This window comes from Peromyscus eremicus, chromosome 1, assembly GCF_949786415.1.
Source record: "Peromyscus eremicus chromosome 1, PerEre_H2_v1, whole genome shotgun sequence".
In the NCBI taxonomy this organism is placed as follows: domain Eukaryota; kingdom Metazoa; phylum Chordata; class Mammalia; order Rodentia; family Cricetidae; genus Peromyscus; species Peromyscus eremicus.
The window spans coordinates 4,720,112-4,732,530 of NC_081416.1; the positions used below are offsets into that span (position 1 = coordinate 4,720,112).

Below are 12,419 nucleotides of genomic sequence, written 5' to 3' on the forward strand. Positions count from 1 at the left end.
AAAATGGCTTTGTTGTTGGATATTTGTACACTGTGTGAAGATGTACTGCTGTGATTGATGTAATAAAAAGGTGAACAGCCAATAGCTAGGCAGTAGGTATAAGTGGGACTTCCGGCCAGAGAAAGAACTCTGGGAAGAAGAAAGGCAGAGTCCCTGCCAGACTCAAAGGAAACAGGATGGGCAGTACAGAGATGAGGTAATGCCATGTGGCAGAATGTAGATTAGTATACAGTGGCTAAGAGCTATTTGAGAACAAGCCGAAGCCGAAGCCAAGCTTTCATAATCAATAAGTTTCTGTGTCATTATTTGTAGCTGGCAGTCCCGATGAAAAAGTACTACATGGCTTATAACCCAGATTCTATATCCAGGCAAGTTATCAACACCAGGGCGGGCTCTTTCCAACTCAGGAATTTTACCTCACACGCCGCACCTTTCCTCGGCTTCTGAAGGACAGATACAGCTGACACTGGAGTAGATTCAAAGATAGGCAAGGTCAAGTGAAGAAAGGAGGGGAGGAAGGAGGGATCAGCTACCTAAGCGGAATGGAAGAAATCCAGCTAACACAGCCAACAACAGGGCAGGAAGAGACAGAGGCTGTGTTCAAACAGTGCTCAACCTGAGGGTGGAGGACAAAGCCCAGGCTGGCCCAGGTTTGGAAGACAAGCAGTCTAGACTCAGATTATGGTTAAGACTTGACGACATCCATGCAGCTGTCACTGAGGGGACTTAACACCAGTGTGGAGGAGTGGGGCAGTGAAAGCACACAAGAACATCAACAACAACAACCTGGAGCCACAGCGCACTGCAGGGGAGTGGTCTCCAGTGCCTACGAGGCCTCAAAGTCATGAAGGAGTCTTATACCCCAAGCCACACCTTAACTTCCACTGGGGTGAAGATGAGGAGAGGTTCAGATCCAGATGCCATACAACAGTCAAACAAGACAGAAGTGACATCACTAAGGTGGCAGAGGAGGTTCCCAGCATATGACCATCATTCCCATGCTCCATTAATAATCTTCTGGCATTTACAGACAAAGGGGCCTTTACTCGACCTCTGAGACCCAGGCAGAGTGAGTCCCATGAAAGACTCCCTTACCTTGGTCTTGGCTATGATTAGAAGCAACCAGAGGACCCAACCTCCCTGGGTACTCTTGTAGACCTGCTTGGCTGCCATCCTGCCAACAGCCCCACCTGCCCAGGGAGCAGTGGGAACTATGCCCACCCGTACCCCCACGGCACCTCTGCGCTCTGGCTCTACTTCCAGAAACAAATCCAAACATTCACAGCACATGTTATTTATATTAGCAATGCAATGTGTTGTCATTAAATGTTACACAAGCCTATCCCTTGAGGTAGTCTAATTCTCCTTCTGACCCATTCACATGCAAAGCTCCACACATATGGAAGATTATGCACCAATGACCCACCACAATACAGAATTGGTACTTGGAGTTGGTTAACTGTGTATACCTATACCCTTACCTAATATACAAAATGGAAAAGCAGATGACCCCAACATATAAATTAAGTCACAATTTTGTCTTTAATTTGTCTAACCAAATGAAATATGTATTGAAGGTACAAAATCTATTTCATCTCACATAAAGGTTAACAACTAATATCTTCCTACAGTATTTCACTTATAGGAATGTTACTTGTGTATCTGGCACAGCATGCTTCTCCCGTCCGTGGTCTGTAGGATGGCTGGCCTTTCTGAGCATTACAGTGTTCTAACAATTCTGCCGTTAACACACACAGCTTTTCTTGATTTTCTGAAACACAGCAATCTTCAGTGTGAGACAATTTCCAGTGTTAAACAGTAGAACAGTAGTCTGTTAAACAGTTAAACAGTAACAGGATTCAAATAATCCCAAGCCTAGTCAGCCACTATTAAATATACACTGTTTTAAAAACAAATATACTCACTACTGGTTGCCTAATGCAGGAAGATTTGAACTGAGGGGTATGAGAGTATCTGCCTATTTCCTAATGAGGGTGATTCTGCTAGTATAAATTTACTAACTATATTTTAGTAAGTTTAGGTGATTCTGCTATGAAAATTTACTAACTATATTTTATTATTTTCATTTTACATTTGTTTATAATGCTATGGCACCTCTGTGGAGATGGACTCTAGGGACAGAGCCTGGATTATGAGGACTGCCACCAAGACGGGGGCTCTCATCAGCTTTAAGTAGTCTTACTGTTCAGAGACAAATGTTTCACACTAGAGCCCAGTCATGAACAAAGTAGGTATAAGACTGGTTTTGCCATTTCTCTTCCTGTTTAATGGAAGCTTATAATCAAGCACTCTTTGAACTGTATGAGACCATCCTTGTAGCATTAGAGAGCCAGTGGGCACTGTATACAGTGAGCAGGGTCTCCTCATGTCCACTTTGGGTATTTTAACAACGACAGAAATGAAGTTTGCTTCAGATTGTCAACCCAGGAACTATGGCAATAGCAAGTTATTGCTCTTAAACTCTTTTCCAAAATCACAAACTATTACCTTTGGTCTGTGTAAGTGAAAAGCAGGTGCTCAGGGCGGTTTGTGGCAATCTATGGTTTGGATGAACTGGAGTAATACTTGGCATCACCTTATTTTGTATATAACATATTGAAAAGTATACAAACAGTCATAAAAGTGCTGCTTGACTTGAGTATTGAGAACTGAGAAATTTTCTTAAGTCAATCTACCTAAAAGTAATCTATATGGAATAAAAAGCTGATGAAATCAGCATATGGATTAAGTCACAACTTTGCCTTTCTCAATTTTTCTAATCAAATGAAATATGCATTGAAGATACCAAAATCTGTATCATCTCACATAAAAGATAACACACTAATATTTTCCTATATTTCACTTAGAAGAATTTTACTCATATATTTAGCACACCATGCTTCTCCAATCTGTGGTCTGTAGGACTATACAGACCCAGAATACAGACATGCAAATAATAATTTTGAATTAAAAAAAACTATAATTATTAATTGTTACTAAGTTTTTTAATATATTGGAAATAGTTCTGGTTGAAGCTCACTTATATGACTCAAGGTTAGCTTAGTAAATACAATTCAATATAGATAATATATGTTTTAAATAAAGTTACATAGAAATTAAGGACTTTTTTGTTGTTGTTGTTCTAGGAAGCTATAGATTATACAAAACCCTGGCTGCTGAGTAAGTGGCTGAATACAGGGCATATCCTTTCTGTTGTTAAAACTAGGCTTCAGGGTTACAATTCTTTAGAAGCCTCTCTCCTCTTTACCCCCTCACTTCCTAGGGAATTCACCAAGGACTCGCTCTGGACAGCTCAAAAGCAGAGGCACAAGTCAGTGAGTATGGCTCCTCACCTGGCAGTTCACTGGGGATGGCGTAAAACAAGTTTGGGTTTATGATTTCTAGTACGTTTGCTGGCACAGTCTTGTTAAGTGGTAATTCTATTGTCTTCCACTGCTCTGCTGAAGGGATGGCTGAAAACATACCAGGCACAGGTCTTGCAATTAAACATATGCAGTTTACTCTTTCCCCCATTTATTCATTCAATAAAATTGTTCATCAAAAGCTGATTATCAACATCTCAGAGTTCCCAAGATGAGACATCTTTTTCACAAATGGATTTACTCAACTCCGAGAGTATGTGCACATTACAAAGTTATTCAATAACAAGGATCTGAGTTAATACACTCCTGCAGAATATTTCTAAAGGATAATTAATGCAATTCTTCAAACTATTCAAATTTTAAGTGATACCTTAAAATACCTTCTGTATGATGTTTATCTAACAACTAAATTTAAAATGAATGTTCAAAAAAAATCCTACTATTCTAGAGAGGTTTAACTAAGGCAAAAAGACCCACAAGTGGAGGTGGTACCATCCAACTGACTGTGTATAAAACTACAGCCAATTGTGAGCTGAGCACCAGCCTTCCTCTCTGCTTCCTGACTATGGTCACCAAGTGGCTAGCCACCTCATACTCCTGCTGGGATCCTCCCCCACCATGCTCAGATGGCACCTCCTCGAATCGAGAGCCTTTTTGTCAGGTGTACAGCTGCAGAGATAAAAAAGTAAACAACAAACGGGAGAACTGAAGCCCTCGCCTGCTCATGGGTCAGCAGAGTGAGTACTGTGAACTGACCGCTTATTCAAAGATCCTGCAGTTTCAATACAACCCTATCAAACTCCAAATGCATTCTTCACAGAACTAGAAAAAACAATCTAGTACATATATGGGCACACAAAAGACTCCAAAATAGAGGGAGCACCGATTAAAGTATCTCAATTACCTCAATACCTGATGTTAAATCATACCACACAACCATGGCAATACACCAGCTCAGTTCTGGTACAAAACAGACTGCAGACCAATGGAAGAGGATCCCAAACAAAACCACAGCACAGCCAACCAGTCTTTGACAAAGGTGTTAAAAACACACAGAGGAGAAAAGACAGAGAGGAAAGCTGGAGATCACAGCAGAAAGAGCAAGCTAGATCCCTCATCCTGCATTAACTAAACTCAAGAGGGACAGATCTTGAGATCCCAAAGTCTGGAACAGCCAGGGAAAAAACAGGACAAACCTTTACAGTCCTAGGCCAGGACTCAGGTGGCACAGTGGGTAATCCCAAGCTCTGACAAGTGCCACTGCACAGGATTCATAGCTTTCTGCACAGAAAGGCCACCAACCAGCAGAATGCAACCACAGCCTCCAGTGTGTGTGTGTGTGTGTGTGGGGGGCGCTTAACTCTTCATCTGACAGGGGTTAATATCTAGAAGCCATAAAAAAAATTCCAAAAATTAAATGCTCAAATACCCAAATCATCCAATCAACATACAGCCAATGACCTGAACAGATGGTTCTCAAAGAAGTTCACATGGTCAACAACTGTTTTTATAATTTCTAGTTAACTTCATTATAAAAAAAAACCTAGAAATTAAACACACACACACACACACACACACACACACACACACACACACTCACACACACAAATTGACCAGACCCAAAGTCTTTGCATCTCAGTGAATTTCTGTACTTCAGCATGGCTGATCTGAAGCTGTGGGGTTACAAAAAAGTTCTAGGAAGTGTAAAGCCAACTTTTGCCAGTTCCAACTCTATCACGGAGTTGAGTTTTCATTTTTGATGGTAAGCACATAAAAATATATTCTATAGTAAAAGTGTAAAATTCAACATGAAACTTTTTTTTAATGACCAAGATCCTTAGTAGTCGAGGGAATGCAAATTCAAACTGTTTTAAGGAAACATCTTGACTAGTCAGAAAACCACCACCACCTCCAGGTTGTGAGTTTAGGTGGGGGAGCAGGAGGTGTCGGAGAGGGCAAGGGGAGAGGTAAAAATGATGTAAATATAGTACTCATGTATGAAATTTTCAAAAAATAATAAAATTAAGTAAAAAACCAAATTTAAGATTATTTCAAGATCTTCAAGAAAACAAAAAACAAATACTGGCGACATGGGGAAAGAACACTTCTTCACTGCTGGAGACACAGAAACAGCCACCGTGGAAATCCCGTGGAGGTGATTCAAAAGCTAACAGAGTTCCCCCACGCTGCTACACCTCAGCACAGCACACTGGGTGCTACCCAGGGACACAGTTGGCACAGCACAAGATGCCTGCCCACTGGAACACTGTCAGCCCAACCCAGGTACTCAGGACAGACTTGGACCCAGCCTAGATGGCCACTAACAGTTGGATGACACATAAAATTTGTTACATACACACTGGGATTTTATTTAGCTATAGAGAAAAGTGAGTGAGGAGGAACAGGTCTAAAGAGGGGAGAACAACAGAAAGTTCTAGGGAAAAGAGTATCATCACCACACTTTGTCTCATATGCAGAGTCTAGACCACGAACGCACGCACGGAAAAGCAGAAGAGGGGCCAGGTATCAGGTATGGTGGTGCACACCTTTAATCCCAGCACTTAGGAAGCAAAGCAGTCGGATCTGTGAGTTCAAGGTCAGCCTGTTCTATATAGTGAATTCTGGGACAGCCTGGACTAGTGAAAGTCTGTCTAGAGCTCATAACTGTCTGTAACTCGTTCCAGGGCTTCTGACTCTGTCACACAGACATACATGCAGGTGAAACACCAATGAACACAAAAATAAATGATATAGTGAGGAGCGGACTGTGGAGGAGAGACAACCAGTGGAGAGTGAGGGGATGGAGAGGGCAGGAGTGGCCAAGTAAGAACAAGGCACAGCGTGACCACGCCTCCTGCTGCTGCATGCTGTAACCAAAACACTAAAGAGCAGAGCAAATGTTAGCACGAACTTAAACCCAGACAGTTCAAAGGTTTCACCTTGCACCCCCTGGGTGTCCATCTGGTTATGTTCATTGGCAAGTCTGCAAATCGAAGAGTCCTTCTGTGGTGAACCACACTTTGAAACCAAATGTTCTGTGATGAGAACATCACTAATTATTTTGGGATAGGGAGTGGAAAGGTCAGTGAGTTCAACTCCCACCCCCTTCTCGGTGATTTCCACAACTCTGGCTTGGAGTTTGAGCCCCACAACACACGCTTGAAATCTTGCTGTAGCTTCTTTTGTCCAATGCTTGTTTTTGGGCTGTATATCTGGGAATTAAGAACAAGAACATTAAAGAAAATCCTATGAATGAGGTGAGCTTATGGCGGCAGGCGAGATTGAGTTCTTACATTCAATCAGAATGTAAGATTCTCAAAATTTATGCAGATGTGGTTAAAGAAAATTACATCTTTCAAACCCAAGTCATAGACACTGTAGCTAACACAGAGTTAGGATGCTCAGGTCAACTCTCCCCAGTGAGATCTGGAGCTGCCATTACTGTCTTAGATGACAGCATAATAATGTGATCAACGAGAAGCTACCAACTGGTGATGGAACCTCTGCAGAGTTTCCAATGACTTGTTCACTTTTATTTTGAGACAGGGCCTCTCAACCTTGCCCAGGCTCATCTTGAACTCTTGGGTCCAGGTAGTCCTCTTACTCAGCCCCTCATCAGCTGTGCCTGGAGGTCAGTGGTGGTGCCACTGGCTTTTCATTCTCATCTTTTTCCTTAGGCATGATTTCCAGCCTTGAATGTGCATCTCACATTACTCACAGCACTTGCTGAAACACAGATTTGAGGGCTCACTCCAGAGTTTCTCATTTAAGTCTGGACTGGGGACTATATCAGAATTTTTAAAACAAGTTCCCTTGTTTGATGCTGCTCGTCTAGGGGCTACACTTTAAAATATACAATGGCATGGAACACGGTGATTAAGAATAATCTGATATCTATATGATGGCTCCACATGTAAAAGTGCTTGCCACGCAAGCCTGACCATTTGGAGTTGATTCTCCATTCTCAAAATGGAAGGCGTGAACAGAATCACCTAAGTCGTCCTCTTATCTCCACATGTATGCCCATGGCACGTACCTGCCTGCACGAACACATATGTACATGCATATACACATATTCTTAACAACAGCAACCTAAAGCATACCCACTGCACAGGATTAACAGATGGTGTGATGTTAAGTGTCTCCTCACAGCAGAACAGTCAGTAAGACAGATGGACAAAACAAAGACCTAAAAACATCTGTGCTTCCCAACATGGCCACAAATGTTTGTTAAGAGTTTGGCATCATCATCCACAGAAATAGCCAGTGGTGGTGCACACCTATAATCCCAGCACTCATGAGGCAGAGCCAGGCGGATCTCTATGAGTTCAAGGCCAGCCTGGTCTACAGAGCGAGTTCTAGGACAGCCAGGGCTACACAGAGAAACCCTGTCTCCAAAAACAAAAACAAAAAAAAACGACAACAACCAAAGCCTTCCACAGAAACCGGGGTTTCAGAGTTTACAATTCCTGGGCTGCAGCAAGTCTCCGGCGGGCTCTGTGCCAGGCTGTCCCATGACTGGGGACTGTGAATGGAAAACACAGCTGCAAACACATACACACTCCCTTAAATGTTTGCATGCACGGTGACACATGCTTGTCATTCCAGCAGTGGGGAGGCAAAGGCGAGAAGACTTGCTAGTCCCAGGTTCTGACCACACAGAGACCGTGTCACAACAAAACGCACCCAAGAGGAAGCATTAGTATGACAGTTATTTATTATTATTTTTTTTTTGAGACAGGGTTTCTCTGTGTAGCTTTGCACCTTTTCCTGGAACTCACTTGGTAGTCCAAGCTGGCCTCGAACTCACAGAGATCCGCCTGGCTCTGCCTCCCGAGTGCTGGGATTAAAGGCGTGAGCCACCACCGCCTGGCCTTAGTATGACAGTTATTAAAGGCCCATTGCCAAGCCTTGCTAGAGTCTTTACATTTTTTCTCTGTTCTTTGAGACTATTTTTCTCAGATAGGAAAACAGATGGGCAGTTTAAACAATTTGCCTTGCCTTCTCAGCAGAGCTGGGTCCAGAGTCCCTCTCTGCACTGTGAAGCTGCCGTGTCCCTCACACTCTCTTTTCCTTCACGTGCTCCACAGGCACTCGTCTTCCTGTCACAGGTGTCTATACTGCATCTTAACAGCAGCAGGGTGACAGCCAATACCTCGTCACAACTTCAGTCCCACACAGTGTCCCAATGCTAGTCCACACAGTCACCCTTCAGGAGGTCCACTCACCATCCTGACATGGGTCATGTGACCACCCACCCTCTACTGCTGGCTCTGTAAGTCATGGGCCTGGGATGAGTTTCCTTGCAGCTGGACCAGGTTGCTTTAGACTAAATTATTAGAAGTAAATGCCAGAATGTTTGAGTATCTGAGGTTCTCAGAGTCCTACAAAGCCCTTCAAGACAGTCCTGTCATTTTTCACTCCCAGAACTAGGGGAAAGTTTCTTCACATCAAACTGAGTATTTTGGCCAAAACACCAAGTTTCTACATTTTGTAGTGTGAGGTGGGATTTTCTAGCTCACTTGGAAGGTCAGTGTGGCCTTAGTAACTGAGGGTTATACAAAGTTGGTTTGCCAAGGAGTTGATACCCACCTACTAACCAGCACTGCATCCCCTGAAACGGAAGTAGTAAGAACGGTGGCGATATGGCCTGGAGTTGGTCTGTGGTAACTTCCTCAATGTTGCCATAATCCACAAAGCATACTTTGACATTGCCATTCGGTAAGATCTCCTTGACTAGAGCCCGGTACCAGTTGCCGTCACCTGGAAGCAGCACACAGTCTCTGACGTTCTCTTTGACATTCAAAGTTTCCTCTTAGAAAAAATGTTGTGTATAACACAGCTGGTGGATTTGTTTGCTTCTATAGATTACAACTTTAATTTTTCTTCAAAAATTCCTAGACTGAGAATTCCCAAGATTCATTTTTAGAATATCTGCCAATCCTTTTTACAGCACTGAGACCTGACATCTGACAAAAACCAAAGACTTCATCCATACTCTATCCAATAAACATGGAAGTGGGAAATGATCCTGACGTTCTTACTGCTTAGGGGTTGGATGCTTTGACCATTATTTGGTTAAAACAACAAATGGTAAAAGCCTTGTGATAAACGGCTTTTTACACCTGACAACTCAAGTGTGGAAGGATGCAGTGCTAAGGCAAGACTTCATCACTGAGGACTCCTTACAATAAGGGATCTTAAGAATCCCTTTAATTGTAATGATGAAAACGTGTGCATGAAGGAAACATGCACCAGCACAAGGTCTAAATGTTAGAAACCAAAAGGTCTGCAGTCACTGACACCCACCCTTAAACTTACCTGCAAAAAATGCACAGCAAGGCCGTCCTACCTCTGCCTTGAAGCCATTGGGCAGCTTCTGTGCACAGTATTCGGCTAAGGACTTATTCAAATCATCAAGCTTCTTTAAAGCTGAAAACACAATACACAGAATGTATACTGTTAAACAGAGATTTTTCTTTAATGTCAGAACATTTTTACCATGAAAATCTCAAACACATCCCAAAACAACTGGTAACTACAACAAATGTTGTTCCTTTCACAAAAATTCTAAGCCAATACAACAATATTCAGTTGAATTCTTAATAAACTGGAAACCAGTGACTTCTTGGGCACAATGGCACAAGCTCAGAAGCACCATAGTGTGCCACTCTACAAGCTCTGAGCACAGAGAGGAGACCTTATACAAACCCATAGAGTTAATATTGTCCTAAAAATGTAAGCATAGTAACTAAATGCAGAGCACAGTTAGTGGGCATCCACAGTGGTCTGATGGAATTCTGCAGGTAAATACGCAGTGCACTACATCGAGAGAAAGGTCAGAGCCTCTCAAATGCAGCACCATAGAGAACCACAAGCAGCTGACAATCACCTACTGGGGAGCAGATGGCAAAGCGAGAATCAGGCAGGAGAGGGAGCCACTAAAGAGAAACAAAGAAGACACAAAGAGTATTGCATCTAAAGGAAAGGGACCCAAGCAGCTATAGAAGCCTGAGATGAGCAAACGCCTCTGAATTATAGCAAAGGCTATCACAGAAGTAGACATTCTAATCAGGGAGAATCTTCTACTTTCAAGTGAGCAAGGATGTGCTGTGGAGATGGATGGAGCAGCACTCAAGGGCACTGGAGTCTCTTGGCTACCTTCCTGAGGGACACAAGGACTCTCAAAAAGCACACTCATCCACTAACCTATCCCTGTGATTGTAATTTATCCCAAGAATATGCTTTCAGGGTTGGAGAGATGGCTCAGTGGTTAAGAGTACCAGCTGTGCTTCCAGAGGACCCAAGTTTAGTTCACAGCACCCACACTGTAGCTCATAACCATCTTTAACTCCAGTTCCCTCTTATGGTCCACACTGGCACTGCATGCATGTGGTACACACACATGTATGCAGGCAAACATCCACAGACGTTTTAAAAAGAGCAGTCTCAAGTAAAATTAGAATATAAGGACTGTAACCTCTATCAACACCTGTTAAGGGAGAATAAAACCACACAAATAGAAACAATGTAGCTATGTAAAATAATAGAGCCAAGACAGAAGCATTATCCTGGACCTTATCTTAGGACAGGAAAAGGTCACCTGCTGGAAACCTGACACAACCAGTGCTGCTCTCCCAGATTCACCACACAGACGCTCCGTGAGGGACGCACAGAACTCTCCACACCATCTATGCAAATACTAAGTCTGTAACCTAACAACCTATTAACAAAGAAATATGAGGCTGGGCGGTGGTAGCACACGCCTTTAATCCCAGCACTCAGGAGGCAGAACCAGGCGGATCTCTGTGAGCTCGAGGCCAGCCTGGTCTACAGAGTGAGATCCAGGACACGCACCAAAACCACACAGAAAAACCTTGTCTCAAAAAACAACAACAACAACAACAACAACAAAACAAACAAAAAGAAATATGTGAACTGGTATCTAAGATATTGAGAAAGATAAAGAATACAGTTATGTGCATAGAAGGAACACACATCTGCATACACATCAGGCTGCTTCTGCAAAAGAACTGCAGCCCATGAGAAGAGAGATGGGATGGTGTTTCCCACTATACACTCTGTTACTCCTGAATTTTGTACTATATACTTGGAAGTCCACCTATGAAAATAAATAAAAAGGAAATTGAAAGTTTTGACTCTTAGTTCTATTTATTCTTATTTTATATGTAAGAGTGTTCTGCCTGCATGTACGTACACCATGTGACTGCCTGGTGCCAAAATGGAGGTCAGGAGAGGGCATCAGATTCCCTGGAACTGGAGTCTCAGATGGTTGTCAACTGCTATATGGCTGCTAAGAACTGAACCTGGGTCCTCTGCAGAAGCAGTCGGTGTCTTAACCACCAAGCCATCTCTCTAACACCCAGGGTTTTGCTCTATATGAAATAGTAGCCCATCTTCCAGGTGATTCTAAGTGAAGAAATTAAGTATCTCAGAACTTGAGTTAGAGGAAAGACTTAGATATCAAGTCTAATGTATTAATTTGGCAGAAAAAAAAACCCCAATGAGATTTAGAAAAGTAAACTCCATGATGCTCATTCATCAGAACAGCTCAAATGAAACAGAAAATACAACGTATGAGGATGTGGGGTGAATAGAAACCTCCAAGTGACAGCTGTCAGAATTATGGGAAACTGATTCAAGATGAAAAGATGGCTAGCACTGATGACTCAACAGAAATGCATGACGAGTCAACAGAAATGCATGACGAGTCAACAGAAATGCATGACGACTCAACAGAAATGCATGATGACTCAACAGAAATGCATGATGACTCAACAGAAATGCATGATGACTCAACAGAAATGCATGATGACTCAACAGAAATGCACTGACGACTCAACAGAAATGCACTGACGACTCAACAGAAATGCACTGACGACTCAACAGAAATGCACTGACTCAACAGAAATGCACTGACGACTCAACAGAATGCACTGATGAGCAGAGGTAAGTGCTCACATTACCATCATTTCAAAGGTGGCCAAGTGCCACAACACAGAATTAGAGAGTGCT

General features: G+C 42.7%; 1 protein-coding gene across 10 annotated transcripts in view; it reads right to left on the minus strand.

Moving 5' to 3' along the window:
- The window catches only part of Tdrd1 (tudor domain containing 1), a 42,247-nt gene that overhangs the window by 6,491 nt on the left and 23,337 nt on the right, over positions 1–12,419 (minus strand). For 7 of the 10 annotated variants that reach the window (XM_059256179.1, XM_059256202.1, XM_059256155.1 and 4 more), the window contains 5 exons: positions 9,705–9,815; positions 8,976–9,146; positions 6,323–6,595; positions 3,354–3,473; positions 1,655–1,786 (listed from right to left, as the gene is read on the minus strand). In XM_059256179.1, the coding sequence (XP_059112162.1) occupies positions 1,655–1,786; positions 3,354–3,473; positions 6,323–6,595; positions 8,976–9,146; positions 9,705–9,815 (807 nt within the window). The remainder of the gene's footprint in view (positions 1–1,654; positions 1,787–3,353; positions 3,474–6,322; positions 6,596–8,975; positions 9,147–9,704; positions 9,816–12,419) is intronic. The other 3 variants (XM_059256209.1, XM_059256171.1, XM_059256164.1) reach the window with 1 other exon arrangement.